This window comes from Rattus rattus, chromosome 5, assembly GCF_011064425.1.
Source record: "Rattus rattus isolate New Zealand chromosome 5, Rrattus_CSIRO_v1, whole genome shotgun sequence".
Taxonomy (NCBI): Eukaryota; Metazoa; Chordata; class Mammalia; order Rodentia; family Muridae; genus Rattus; species Rattus rattus.
In genome coordinates, this window is record NC_046158.1 from 135,568,655 (window position 1) to 135,582,449 (window position 13,795).

At 43.3% G+C, this 13,795-nt stretch overlaps 1 protein-coding gene across 1 annotated transcript in view; it reads left to right on the forward strand.

Moving 5' to 3' along the window:
- Positions 1-13,795, forward strand: part of Phf20 (PHD finger protein 20) — a 105,144-nt gene that overhangs the window by 14,825 nt on the left and 76,524 nt on the right. Inside the window, 1 exon segment of the mRNA XM_032904579.1 lies at positions 6,440-6,554. Coding sequence (XP_032760470.1) covers positions 6,472-6,554 — 83 coding nt within the window. The 5' untranslated portion in view covers positions 6,440-6,471.

Sequence of the window (13,795 nt, forward strand, 5' to 3'; positions counted from 1 at the left end):
AGTAAGACCCTGTCTATCTGTGATGAGTGTCATAGAATGTCCCCTAACTATCCTTTGTTCCTTATCTTTAAAAAGAAACTTCCCTGTATGTAGAAAACTCCCACTACTAGCCTTCTGTCCTCCACATGGATACAATGGTACATGGGCCACACACGGACATACAAAATAAATAAAAATATAATAAAACTTGTTAAATAAAAAAATGTCCTGCTGTTCCTAAATGTGAGCATTATTTCTAGATTTCTCTAGACTCGAATGTAAAGGCTCCAGGTTTTTTGTCACAGACCGTTTCTTTGCAGTATGAGCTGTAGTCTTCAGATGGAAACGACAAGGTTCCAAGCTCCTAAGCAGCCTCACAGCTCACCCCTCCCTCCTGTCCATCTTGAGGTTTAGAAGATGGCCAGGCTAGAACCTGAGCTGAGCCTGGGCTGTGATCCACTTTCTCCTCAGCAGGACTTGCATTGGCTCTGGTCCTTTCTCCAGGTTGTAAACGGTGTGATAAATGCTGGCACAGCCTTTACAGGGCTCCAGGGGCTCCATCAGCTTTCACTTGCCTGTTGCCTCCGTCTGAAGGTGTGACTGAGCCACAGGTGTGTCTGCTTCTGGGGTGATCCTGTTAGTTTTCATAAGACAGATTTCGTGTACTTGGATAATTGTTTTTAGATTCATGTTGATTTTTATTTATGGATATATGTGTGCCATATGTGTGGATACCCACAGAGGCTAGAAGAAGGCATCAGATTGCCTGGAGTAGAGTTACAGGCTGCTCTGTACTGCCCAGTGTAGGTGCTGGGAACTGAACTCAGGTCCTCTGTAAGAGCAGTGCTGCTGAGCCACCTCTCTAGCTCTGCCGTGTATAACCTTGTCTAAGCTGTTAGCTCATAAGTGATTCAGCTTTTTTGTCTATTATATCTCATTTCAGTATCATGGGAACAAAAAACTTAGTCTTAATTAAAGTACCTGGTTTTGAAAGTTCAGTAGCGGGGTTGGGGATTTAGCTCAGTGGTAGAGCGCTTGCCTAGCAAGTGCAAGGCCCTGGTTTGGATCCCAGCCCCGAAAAAAAAAAAAAAAAAAAAAAAAAAAAGAAGTTCAGTAATAGTGTAAAAGCGTGACATTCTTTAAAACTAGTCTCGGGGTTGGGGATTTAGCTCAGTGGTAGGCGCTTGCCTAGTAGCACAAGGCCTGGGTTCTCCCCAGCTCCGGAAAAAAAAAAAAAAAAACAAAAACTTACTGTCTCTGTGGAGGTCAGTGGAAAGCTCGTGGAGTGTGTTCTACTGTGTGAGCTTTGGAGATTGAACTCGTCTTCAGGCCTACTGGCGGCAGGCTTACTACCCAGCTATCTTTCCTCCACAAATAAATTCTTGAGGTTGAGAAAGCCAAAGCTACCCAGAAAAAAACTCTTGAACAAACAAAACCAACCAACCAACCAACCAACCAACCAAATAAACTGTGTATAGTTTTGTCTTTGCCTGTAATCTCAGCACTCAGAGACTGAGCAGGTTGCTGTGAGACCAGTTTGGGCTACAGAGTGAGCCCGGGTTCCTGAAAGTATAAGTTTGTTGTATTTATTTATTTATTTATTTATTTATTTATTTATTTATTTAGTATGTGAGTACACTGTAGCTGTCCTCAGACACACCAGAAGAGGGCATCGGATCCCATTACAGATGGTTGTGAGCCACCATGTTGTAGAAGGGAATTGAACTCAGGACCTCTGGAAGAGCAGTTGGTGCTCCTAACCACTGAGCCATCTCTCCAGCCCAAGTTTGTTGTTTTGATATGCATTTCTTTTATGTAGCTCAGGGCACTTGGGTGGGCATGAATCACACACTTATTGGACCTTTGCCTTTGTGTCTCCCCTGCCACTCTCTGCGATCTGCGAGTGCTTGCGGTTTGTCCGTCTTTGGCATGCCTTATTGACTTTATTTGATCCTTGTTCATGTGCAGGGCAGTCTTTGTTAATGAAGGAAGCTATGGCGTAGGCGTAGTTACTTTCTCCTTTGGCTCATGTGCCACAGTATGTGTTAAACTCCTTGCTGTTGGCTAGGGCACTGAGGCACTGGGTCTAAGTAAATAAATCAGGCTCCCTGTCTCTCTAGGACTAGTGGGTTCTTTAGAGAGTCTGAATATAAAGGAGTATTTTGAAGTTCTCCAAAGTCTTGGTGGTAGGATCCTACGGATTGCATCAGGTAGTTTTTTCTTGGGAAATTTCCTTTGTCCATATACAACATCCACATCTTCATTTTTGCATTTTTTTAAGTATGTAGGTTTTTTTTTATTTTTTTATTTTATTTTTTTTATTTACATCTCCTAAATGCTGCCTCCTTCCTGGTCTTCCCTCATAGATTTCCACCCCCCTTTCTCTTCTCTTTGAGAGAGTAAGGCCTCTCTGGTTATCCTCCTGCCCTAGCACATCAAGTCTACACAGGGCACCTCCTCTCCTGAGGCCAGACAAGGCAGCCCTGTTGAGGAATGGATGCCATATGGGAGAGCCTTTGCTCCTGTTGTTTGGGGACCCACATGGAGATTGAGCTGCACGTCTGCTACTTATGTGCCAGAGTGGTGGGGAGGGTCTCAGTCCATTCGGTGTATGCTCTTTGGTTGATAGCTCAGGTTAGTTGACTCTGTTGGTCTTCCTGTGGGATTTCCATCCCCTTCAGGGCCTTCAATCCTTCCCCTAACTCTTCCATAAGGGTCCCTGTCCTCTGTTCAACATTTGGCTTAGGGTCTCTGCATCTGTTTCAGTCAGCTGTTGGGTGGAGCCTCTCATAGGACAGTTATGCTGGACTCCTGTCTGCACTCTGTTCATCTTTGTAAACTAAAGATTTTTGAAAGAAAATTACCAGGCCCCAAACAGATAAATAATAATTATTTTTATTTAAAAACTAAATGTGGGCTGGAGAGATGGCTCAGCGGTTAAGAGCACCCGACTACTCTTCCAAAGGTCCTGAGTTCAATTCCCAGCAACCACATGGTGGCTCACAACCATCTGTAAGGAGATCCAATGCCCTCTTCTGGTGTATCTGAAGACAGCTACAGTGTACTTATATATAATAAATGAATAAATCTTTTAAAAAAAAATGGTTTTAAAAAAAAACTAAATGTAAAAGTAAAAAATATATACTTTAATGTTTTATGGGATTGGGGATTTAACTCAGTGGTAGAGAGGCTCTGGGTTTGGTCCTCAGCTCCCCCCTCAAAAAAATGTTTTACAAAGTCTCACTGTGTAGTCCAGGCTTCCCTGGAACCTTCTGTGTAGGCCAGGCTGGCCTTGCACGTACAGAAATCTTCTGCCTCTCAAGTGTTGCAATTAGGGCATGTGCTACGGTACTTTAAAAAAGTCCTATACTGAACTGATTGTGAATATTGTTATTAGTGTTGGAAGTACGGGTATTTAAAGTTTTTTAGTTTTTGTTAAATTTTTGTTGCTCTTTTCAAGACAAGGCTTCTCTGTGTAGTCCTGGCTGTCCAGAAACTTGTTCTGTAGACTAGGCTGGCCTGGCCACCTGTGTCTGCCTCCCAGCCGCTGGTCTCAAAGGCAGGTACCACCACTTGGTACACATTTATTTACTTTTGTATTTTATGTGTTTCTGTAGGTATGTGCCATAGCACAAATGTGACTGTCAGATGACGATTTTTGGAATGTGCTCTCTCCTCTTACCGCATGGGTGGGAACTCATTCTCAGGCTTGACAGTAACTGCCTTTATGTCTGAGCCATCCAACCCTCTCATGTGAGAGTTTTAAGGTTATAGTTTAATTTAATATTCTCTGAGATAGGACCTTGCTCAGTAACCCTGGCTGCTCTGGAACTTGATATGTGTAGACCATGTGGGCCTGGCGCTCACAGTGATCCCTTGCTGTCTCCCCAGTGCTGGTTTACAGGTGTTTAGCACAATGCCTGGCCCTTGGCAGTTCACCCAAGGAAGGTGTTTTCAGGAGCCCCTGAGAGAGAGAATGCGATGATCCTCACTCATCAGTTCCCCCCCTTCAGGCCTGTGCTATCATTCCCTGAGACAGGGTCTCACAATGTAGTCTTGGTTGGCACTGAACTTGAGTGATCCGGTCCTCCTGCCTCTGCCTTCCATGGTCTGCAATTGCAGGCATGTGTCACCACACTGGGCTTGGTTTCCTACTCTTTCTTTTGCAGTGCTGGGAATTGAACATGACCTTGTTCATGCTGGGCAAGCTTTTCCTCACCCAGCCACATCCCCAGCATTGTAGAGTTACTTAGCCATGTCTGGCCGAGAGCTGAATTGTCGCTGAGGATAGCCTTGAACTCTTATATATATCTATTCTTATATATCTATCTTATATCTATTCTCCTTGAGACAGAATAAATTGGTGTCTGTATAGCTCTGGCTAGCTTGAAATATATAGATATTACCGTGTCTCTATCTCTGCCTCTGGAGTACTGAGATTAAAGTAAGTTCAACCAAAGTAGACTTACGATATAGGCCAGGCTAGTCCATATTCTTTGTGTTCTTTTTCTGCCTCAGCCTTTTGAGAACTGGTATTTTGCAGCTATGTTCTAGATAGAATGCCTGGCTCACCTACCTTACCTATTCATTTATTTATTTATTTATTTATTTATTTATTTATTTATTGGCCAGAGTGTGATCTATCTGATGTGGTGTTAGAAAATTAATTCTGGCTTTTTTTTTTTTTTTTTTTTTTTTTTTTTAAGATTTATTTATTCATCATAGATAAGTACACTGTAGCTGTCTTCAGACACACCAGAAGAGGGCATCAAATCTCATTACAGGTGGTTATGAGCCACCATGTGGTTGCTGGGATTTGAACTCAGGACCTTTGGAAGAGCAGTCAGTGTTCTTAACCACTGAGCCATCTCCAGCCCTAAACTCTGGTTTCTGGAAGAGCTGTGAGTGGCCTTAATTAGGCTTCCTTCCTTATTTATGTGTTTATGTCTGTATGTATGGATTTATTTATATTTAAAGATATAAAATATATAATACATATATTTACATATAAATATATTACACATAAATATGTTTATATAAAATATAAATATCTAAAATATTTATTTAGGCATTTTTGAGATGGGGTTCTCTATGTAGACCTGGCTCTTCTAGAACTCATGTAGACAGGCTGACTTTTCTGGGATTAAAGGCTTATACCACCATACTTAGCTTTGTTTGTTTGTGTCTCTTTTTTTTTTTTTTTTTTTTTTTTTTTTGGTTTTTTTTGAGCTGGGGACCAACCCAGGGCCTCACGCTTGCTAGGGCAAGCACTCTACCACTGAGCTAAATCCCCAACCCCTTTTTTTTTTTTTAAGATGGCTTTTATTTCATTACATTTATTTGGGTCTCACTGTTAATAATGGCTGGTCTGGACCTCACAGGGATCTGTCTGCCTCCTCTTCTGGAGCGTTGGATTAAGTGTGTGCCCTCCTGGTCCCTTTAGTGCTGGACGGTATTTAGGGCTTTGTATTTGCTAGGCAAGTGCTCTACTACTGTGTTGCTGAGCTGTGCATGTTGCTCCAGAACTTTCTCTTCCTTTTTCATTGTTCCTTTTAAGGTAAGGCTGGTTTCAGACTCCCTAGGTGAGTATGTCTGCGTACCTTGTGTGCATTTGGTTTCTGCAGAGGCCAGAACAGTGTCAGATCCTCTGAAAGCTAAGTTGCCATATGGGTGGTAATCTATTAAAGGAAAGTACGGAAAGTCCCCTGCATCTGCTTACTTACTTTGACTATAGGGATGGATGGCCACCAAGCTTGGCTTTATTTGGTGCTGGGGATCAACACAGGGCCTTGTACCCCCAAGTCAAGCTGTTGTCATTCAGCCCTACAATTTTTTGGCTACTCTTTCAAAGGTAGGATCAGGTGCCCTTTTTTTTTTTTTTTTTTTTTTCTTTTCTTGCTTTGTTGTTCAGAGTTGTCACTAACCCCTGGGCTCTGGGGTTTCTCTTGTCTCTTGTCTCCACATTCTTGCCTACTTTCTCAGCTTCTATTTGTTTCCTTTCTAGCACTTAAATTTTATAGCAATTGCATTTTTAGCTGACTTCTGTTCATTGGCTATCTTATAATCGGAGGCTCCTTGAGGGTAAGAACTGTGTGTCTCTTTGGGTCTTGACTGAATCGTCTCTGGACAGATACTTGTTGAATGTGTTGGTGCGTGGTTGAACTTAATCACAAGAGCAGCTGGGTTTGGAGTTCTGAAGGACGTACTTCATAGATGAGCCCTTGGTGAAGCTTGCTGAGAGAGTCCTCCACACTTTCAGAGATCACACAGGCTGTGGAGAGGTTAGGGGTGCTGTTAGTGGGGACACCTGATAGGAGGGGTGGCACCAGACAAGGCGCTGACAGGGTCATGGAGCTGGGTGTTTTGAATAATGCCTGCTTGGTTTTTCAATGTTTGGTGGTGATGCTACACCCGAGGCAGACTTTCCCAGGTTTCATGAATATTTAATTGGCTTTTTCAGGAGAATAAAAGCAGCCCCATTGATGACTGAAAATGACCAAGCACCCACCTAACAGACGAGGAATCAGCTTTGAAGTGGGAGCCCAGTTGGAAGCTCGGGACCGTTTAAAAAACTGGTACTTTTATATTTTTTTTTCTGCTATTTTAAGCATGTTAGGGAGGGCATCTCACTAGCACTGATAAAGTGGGGTGCTTCTGTGGTGTTTTCCAGCTTTCTCTGTGGTACAAGGATCCCTGGGTCACACTTGTTCTGGTTCTCCTGTTTGATGAGGGAGTTATGAGAAAGCAGAGCAGACGTTGCCATGGGAAAGGAAAGCTTCCTCACTCTTGCCTGACAGAAAGAGGCGGGCTGCCTGCTCAGAATGGAGATGAGGAACTGGATGGGCACAGCCCCTCCTGCTTTCTGGGTATGGTGTAGGGTGGCTAAGAGTCCTTCCTACCCAGGGTTGCTTTTCAGGGTTATCAGATTAAAAAGCTGAGGACTCTTGTGCATTGCTGAATTCTGTTGTTTTGTGTGATAAGGTTTCTAGTAACTGAGGCTGACCTTGAGTTGATAGACCAGCCTCTTAAGTCCTGGGATGACAGGTCCCTGCCACTGTGGCTGACTTGTGTTACTGCCTTTTGTCCTCTGGCTGTCAGATTCTTTGAACATTCCTGTAATGTGGTCAAAGTCACTGGTAATGTTGGCATCAGGGAATTATTCTGAGAGTCATATATTGAATATTTGGAGAGTAACCTTAAAAACTAAACATAACTAAACATAAACATAAACTCATAAACATAAACAGTGGTGGCACACACTGAACTTTGAGCAGCCAGGAGGCTAAGGTAGGGTTTACTGAGGACTGGAGCAAAGCCTGGGCATAGTGAGTTCTAGACCAGCATAACCTGCTGAGTGAGTTCTGACCCCCAAAGACAAGCTAGCCATCAGAGTTCAGGTTCAGTTGGTAGAGTGTTCATCTAGCACGCACAAAGCCCTGGGTTGGATAAACCTAGGTTTGGAGAGAGAGAGGCTTGAGGTTATCTTATCTGCTGCACAGTGAATATGAGGCCTGCTATGTATACATGAGACCTTGCCTAAAAGGAATAAAAGGAAGAGGAGGAGGAGGAAGAGGAGGAGGAGGAGAGGAGGAGGAGGAGGAAGAGGAGAGGGGGAGGAGGAGGAAGAGGAGAGGGGGAGGAGGAGGAAGAGGAAGAGGAGGAGGAGGAGGAAGAAAAGAAGAGGAGGAAGAAGAAGAAGGAGGAGGAGGAGAAGAAGAAGAAGAAGATGATGATGATGATGAAGAAGACGACAACAACAACAATAATAAAACAGCTCCCAGGACTGCTGTAGTTGTGGACGTGTACAATTGGTTTCTTGGTGCTCAAAACCAGTTACAGGTTTCAGGACAAAAACCTTTTGAGTTTTTCTGAGGAAGAGCCTTGTGATAGTTATCTCAGAATAGTTTGACTGTGTTTTTGGGGTGTAGGCACAGGTCTGGGGAATGAATGCTATTGGGCAGAAAACTGTCCACACTATTAGGAATGAAGACACTGAACCAGAATGGAGTTAGTGGTAGAATGTTGTTTGGAATGGGTCAGGCCCTGCGATCAGTTCCTACCACTTCAGAAGTAAAGAAAATGTAGTTTGGTTGCATTTGTACTGGTTTTGGACAGAATTACTGAGAGTGGACACTTTCTTAGGTCATTTGCATTATCTATAATTATTTCTTATATTGGTTTCAGCATTTTGTGTATTTCTGTGTGTATGCATGCGTGTATGTGTTTTCAAGTGCATTTGCCTATGTATGCAGGCATGGTGGTCATTTCCCTGTGTATGCACGTGGAAGACAGCATAAAATTGACATCTGTGTTGTATTTTTAAAGACGGTCACTCACTGAACCTGGAACTTGCTGCTTTGGCTTGACTGGCTGGCCAGGGAGGTGCCATGACCTGCCTGTCTCTTTCCCCTCCTCAGGCGAAGGGCACTGTGCCCAGCTTCTCCATGAACGCCAGGGATTCAAATGCAGGTCCTCATGTTTGCGTAGGAAGCACTTTTCTAGCCTTGTCAGTCTGTTGTTCTCCCTGCACCCCTCCTGGCTGCCAAGGGGAAATGGATTGAACCCAAGGCTTTGTGCATATCAGACAATTGTTCTTTCTACATTCCCGGCCTGTTTCTGTTTGAGTTTGCTTTCTATTCTGTGATAAACACCATGACCAAAAACAACTCAGGAAGGAAAGGCTTTTAAGTCTGGATCATAGTTCATCCTTGAGGGGAAGCCAAGGCAGGAACTCCAGCGAGGCAGGGACCTAGAATCGGGCACTCAGTGAAGTAGGGACCATGGAGGAGTGCTGCTCACTGGCTTGCTCATTAGGACCAGCTGCCCAGGGATGGCATGACCAAAGTGAGCTGGATCTTCCCACTGTAATTGTTCATCAAGAAAATGTTCTTACAGACTTACAGGTCAGTCTGATGGAGACATATTCTCAATTGAGGCTCTTCTTTTCAAATGACCCAGCCTGTGCCAAGTTGACAAAAACTCCCAGTACAATTTTTAAATTTTATTTTTTATTATTCTCACGTGTGTGAGTGTATGTAACTAATTTTAGTCTATGCACATCAGTACATTTGTGGTGGTCAGAGGACAACTTATGGTTCTCTCCTTTTACTGTAGGATCCAAGGATAGCACTCAGGTTTTTATACACTATACCATCTTTCTGACCGATTTTGGTGGTTTTTTTTTTTTTTTTTTGGCATTTTTGTTTGTTTGTTTGCTTGTTTGAGACAGAATTTCTCCTGTTCTATAGACCAGGCAGGCCTGGAACTCAGAGATCCACCTTTCTATGCCTCCCCAGTGCTGGAATTAAAGGTACTAACTATGCTCTACCCACTTTTTGTTTTTTTTTTTTTTTAAAGATTTATTCATTCATTATATATAAGTACACTGTAGCTGTCTTCAGACACACCAGAAGAGGGCATCAGATCTCTTTACAGATGGTTGTGAGCCACCATGTGGTTGCTGGGAATTGAACTCAGGACCTCTGGAAGAGTAGTCAGGTGCTCTTAACCGCTGAGCCATCTCTCCAGCCCCACTTTGTTTTTTTAAAATACACTGGTGTTTTGCTTACACCAAACTGTCGGTGCAAGGGTGTCAGACCCTGGAACTGGAGTTTCAGACAGTTGTGAGCTGAAGTTGAACTCAGGACCTCTAGAAGAACAACAGCCAGTGCTGAGCCATCTCTCCAGCCCTGGTTTTGACTTTGTTTTTAAGGCTGTGTGTGCATTTACTGAGTGTGATGGAGCACACCTGTATTTCCAGCACTTAGGCTAAGGCAGGAGGATCCATTAGTAGTTTACAGCTAACCTGAGTTACCTGATTATCTTATCTTGATAAACAACCCCAAATAAAAATGTTAGAGAATCGAGGAACTTTTTTTGGGCAGGATCCGACTATATAGTCAAGACTGGTCTGAAATTCACAAAGATCTACCTGCCTCTGCCTCCCAAGTGCTGGGATTAAAGGTTTGTGCTGCCACCGCCTGGCTTAATTATATTTTTGTTTATATTTGAAAAAAAAATCAAGCTACAGGTAAAACTAACTATAGAAAAGTTATTTATTAATCAGAATCAGAAAATACATTTTTGTTAAATTTGCTTTAGAAAGAGTAGAGAGGTCTTATCCTCCTACTTCAGCTTTCTGAATTCTGGGATTTATTACTTAAAAATACACTTATTTATTTTTAAAAATGTAAAAGTATTATGCATATGAGATTTTGCCTACATGTCTGTGTACCTCGCATATGTCTGGTGCCCACATAGGTCAGAAGAGGGAGTGGGATTCCCTGGAACTGGAGTTACAGAGAGTTGTGAGCCATTGTGTGGGCTGGGAGTCCCCAGGTCCTTCAGAACAGCCAGTGCTCTAACCTCTGAGTTACCTTCTCAAGAGCCAACCGGGGTTGGGGATTTAGCTCAGCGTGGCGCTTGCCTAGCAAGCGCAAGGCCCTGGGTTCGGGTCCCCAGCTCGAAAAAAAGAAAAAAAAAAAAAAAAAAAAAAGAGCTAAGCCAACTCTCACTTTTGTATGTCTGTGGGTATGCCTGAGTGTATATGTGCTATACATGTGTGCAGGAACCTGTGGAAGTCAAAAGTTGTTTTAAGGCCAAATGGCGTTGCATGCCTTTAATCCCAGCACTCCGGAGGCAGAGGCTGATGGATCTCTTGAGTTTGAGACTAGCCTGGTCTACAAAGCAAGTTCTAGGACAGGCAGGACTATACAGAGAGACCCTGTCTCAAAAAAAAAAAAAAGAGCAGCAACAACAGCAATAAAACAGAAGAGGGGTTGTGTCCCTGAAATGAAGGAACATAGAGTTGTGAGCTGGATGTTGTGCTGGGAAGGGACCCTGGGTTTCCTCAGGGGAAGACACAGACATCTCTCCAGCCCAGGATGGTGACTTGGAGGTACAGTCCAACTGTGGAGCGCTCAGGGGCCTGGACCTTATTCCCTCTTGCCTCAAGGCTCCTGAGTACTGTGATTAAGGTGTGTGTCTTTTTAATTTCTTTTTCCTCCTCCTTCTTTCTTTTTTTCTTCATTACATTTTACATTTATTATTATTTATACACTTGTGTCATGGTGGTGTGTAGAAATCAGGGTAATTTGGGAAGTCAGTTCTCTCCTTTTATCTTTATGTGGGTTCTGAATTGAACTCAGACCATTAGACCAAGCTGCAGGCTCCTTAAGGTGCCTAGCATCTTCACAGCCTTTAAGAAGTATCACACGTATTTGTTTGTTTGTTTATTACTGATTGATTGATTTTGTGTGTGTGTGTGTGTGTGTGTGTGTGTGTGTGTGTGTGTGTGTGTGTGTGTGTGAGGACAGCTCTCAGAAGTAGAGCTCTCCTACTGTGTGGGTTCCAGAGATCACTCTCCGTTATCAGGCATGGCAATGGCTCTTCTACCCCCTGAGTCGCCCACTAGCTTCCTTTTTGTTATTATTGTTATTGTTGTTATTATTTTGGCAATAAGGACTCACTGTGAAACTCTGGTTCTCATGTTTCCATCTAAGTGCTGGGATTAGAAGCATGCAGTCAAGACTGGTTTATGCCACATGGAGGGTCTAATCTAGAGTTTTGTGCCTACTAGGCAAGTACTTTACCAAGTGACCTAATTCCCAGTCCTTCCCATTCATTCATTCATTCATTCATTCATTTATTCATTCATTTATTTTAATATCATCATCTTTTTTTTTTTTTTTTTTTTGAGACAGTTTCTCTGTATCCCTGGTTGTCTTAACTCAATCTGTAGACTAGGTTGGCCTTGAACTCACAGAGATCTGCCTGTCTCTGTTTTTCAAATGCTGGGATTAAAGGCTTGAATCACCACTGCTCAGCCCTAGTCACATTTATTTGTTTTCAATTTAGCAAACTTTTTATCAGGCAATGACTAAAATGCTTTCCTGCTTGGTTTGGGTCTTGTCCAGGAGACAAAGGGGCTGTTGGTGGCTGGAGTGGTCTTTTAGTGGAGTCTTGTGTTCTGTTCTGTGTCAAGAGATGATAGGGTCTCAGGAAAGGTCAGTGGGCAGCCAAGAGTAAAGCTTCATTGAACAATTGGGCACAAACAGAGTCTGGGGTGGGGGCAGGAGGGACAGTATGCTGTCCCTGGTGTCAGTTGGTTGGCTAGGTCCCTTGGGTGTGGGTAACTACTTAAAACCCTGCATCATGCCCTGATTAGTTTACTGTCTTGATTGCCCTTCCAAATTTAAATAGCAAGTCAATAGGCCAGCCTGTAAACGTTACTACAGTGTTTGAGTCTCCTATCTGCTACAGTAAGAAACGGATGTAGTTTTTAGCTAGATGCCCTGGACTCAGGTCTAAAATGCTCTCTTTACTAGCTGAGTTTCCTTGGTTAAATTATTTTACCTTCCTAGCCTCATGTTTCCATATAGGCAGAATGAAATATAGTTGATTGTTCCATGGATTAGATAGGATAATTCCTAGTGTCCCATTTTTAACTTATCAAGGAAATACAACCATAATTATTGTTGTTTTAAGACAGGGTGTCTTGCAAGCCAGCCTCCAGCTCGCTGTGATTTTCCTGCTTCTGGTGGTAGGTTTGTGTTTGTTTTTGCTCTTTTTGAAATCAGATCTTACTATTGTTCTGTCTGTCCTGGAACTCACAGATCTCCCAGTCTCTGTCCCTGAAGGGCTGGGATGAAAGGCGTATGCTACTACACAGCAGTTTTCTTTATTATTATATTCCAATTTCTGCATTTTTATTTATCTTGTGTGTGTGAATATGTACAGGGAGGTCAGAGGGCAAAATAGGAGTCAGTACTCAGCTCCTACCATGTGGCTTCCAGGGATTGAATTTAGGTTGTCAGGCTTGGTGGCAAGTGTGGTCAGCATTGTAGGTTGGATTTTTGCTTTTTTTTTTTTTTCATCTTTATTAAATTGGGTATTTCTTATTTACATTTCGAATGTTATTCCCTTTCCCGGTTTCCAGGCCAACATCCCCCTAACCCCTCCACCTCCCCTTCTATATGGGAGTTCCCCTCCCCAGATTTTTGCTTTTTAACATGCATTCTCACTGGCCTGAGCATTTGTTTATACAAATTGTTGTTTCTGCAAGCTTTGGTGTAGGTAGAACTGCTTGTTGTGAGCATCTCATTACAGTGTTTCTGCGAGGTGTTCACTGAGACACCACTGTGCTTTATTTAGGATGTAAGCTCATCGCTTCATTAGCTGTCTCCTTTGGTCTTCACTTCTCAGTCCATGGCCAGTTTTTCCTGTTTAGGGGGTGTCTTGTTCCATGCCCCCCACACCCCCAGCCCCCAGGGTTTCTCTGTGTAGCCTTGTCTATATCTTAGAACTCACTTTGTAGGCCAGGCCGGCCTTGAACTCAGAGAGATCCCCCTGCCTCTTCCTCCCAAGCGCCACTACTTACTGCCAGGCCAAATATGTATGTGTGTGGGGATGGGGTTGGGGGTTATAGTTTGTCTTAGGGTTTCCATTGCTGTGAAGAGACACTACAACCAAAGCAACTCTTATAAAGGAAAACATTGAATTGGGGCTGGCTTACAGGTTCAGAGGTTCAGTCCATTATCATCAAGGCAGGAGCATGGCAGCATCCAGGCAGTCATGGTGCAGGAGGAGCTGAGAGTTCTACAGCTTCGTTTATCCAAAGAAAGCCAGGGCCAGACCCTCTTCTAGGACCCACACCTACCCTGACACACTTCTCCCAACATCGCCACACCTCCTATAGTACCACTCCCTGGGCCAAGCACATTTAGACTGTCACAGTTTTTGTTTGTTTGTTTATTTTTTCCTTTCTCCCTATACCACCCAGGCTGGACTAGGCTAGTCACCCTCCTGACTCAGTTTC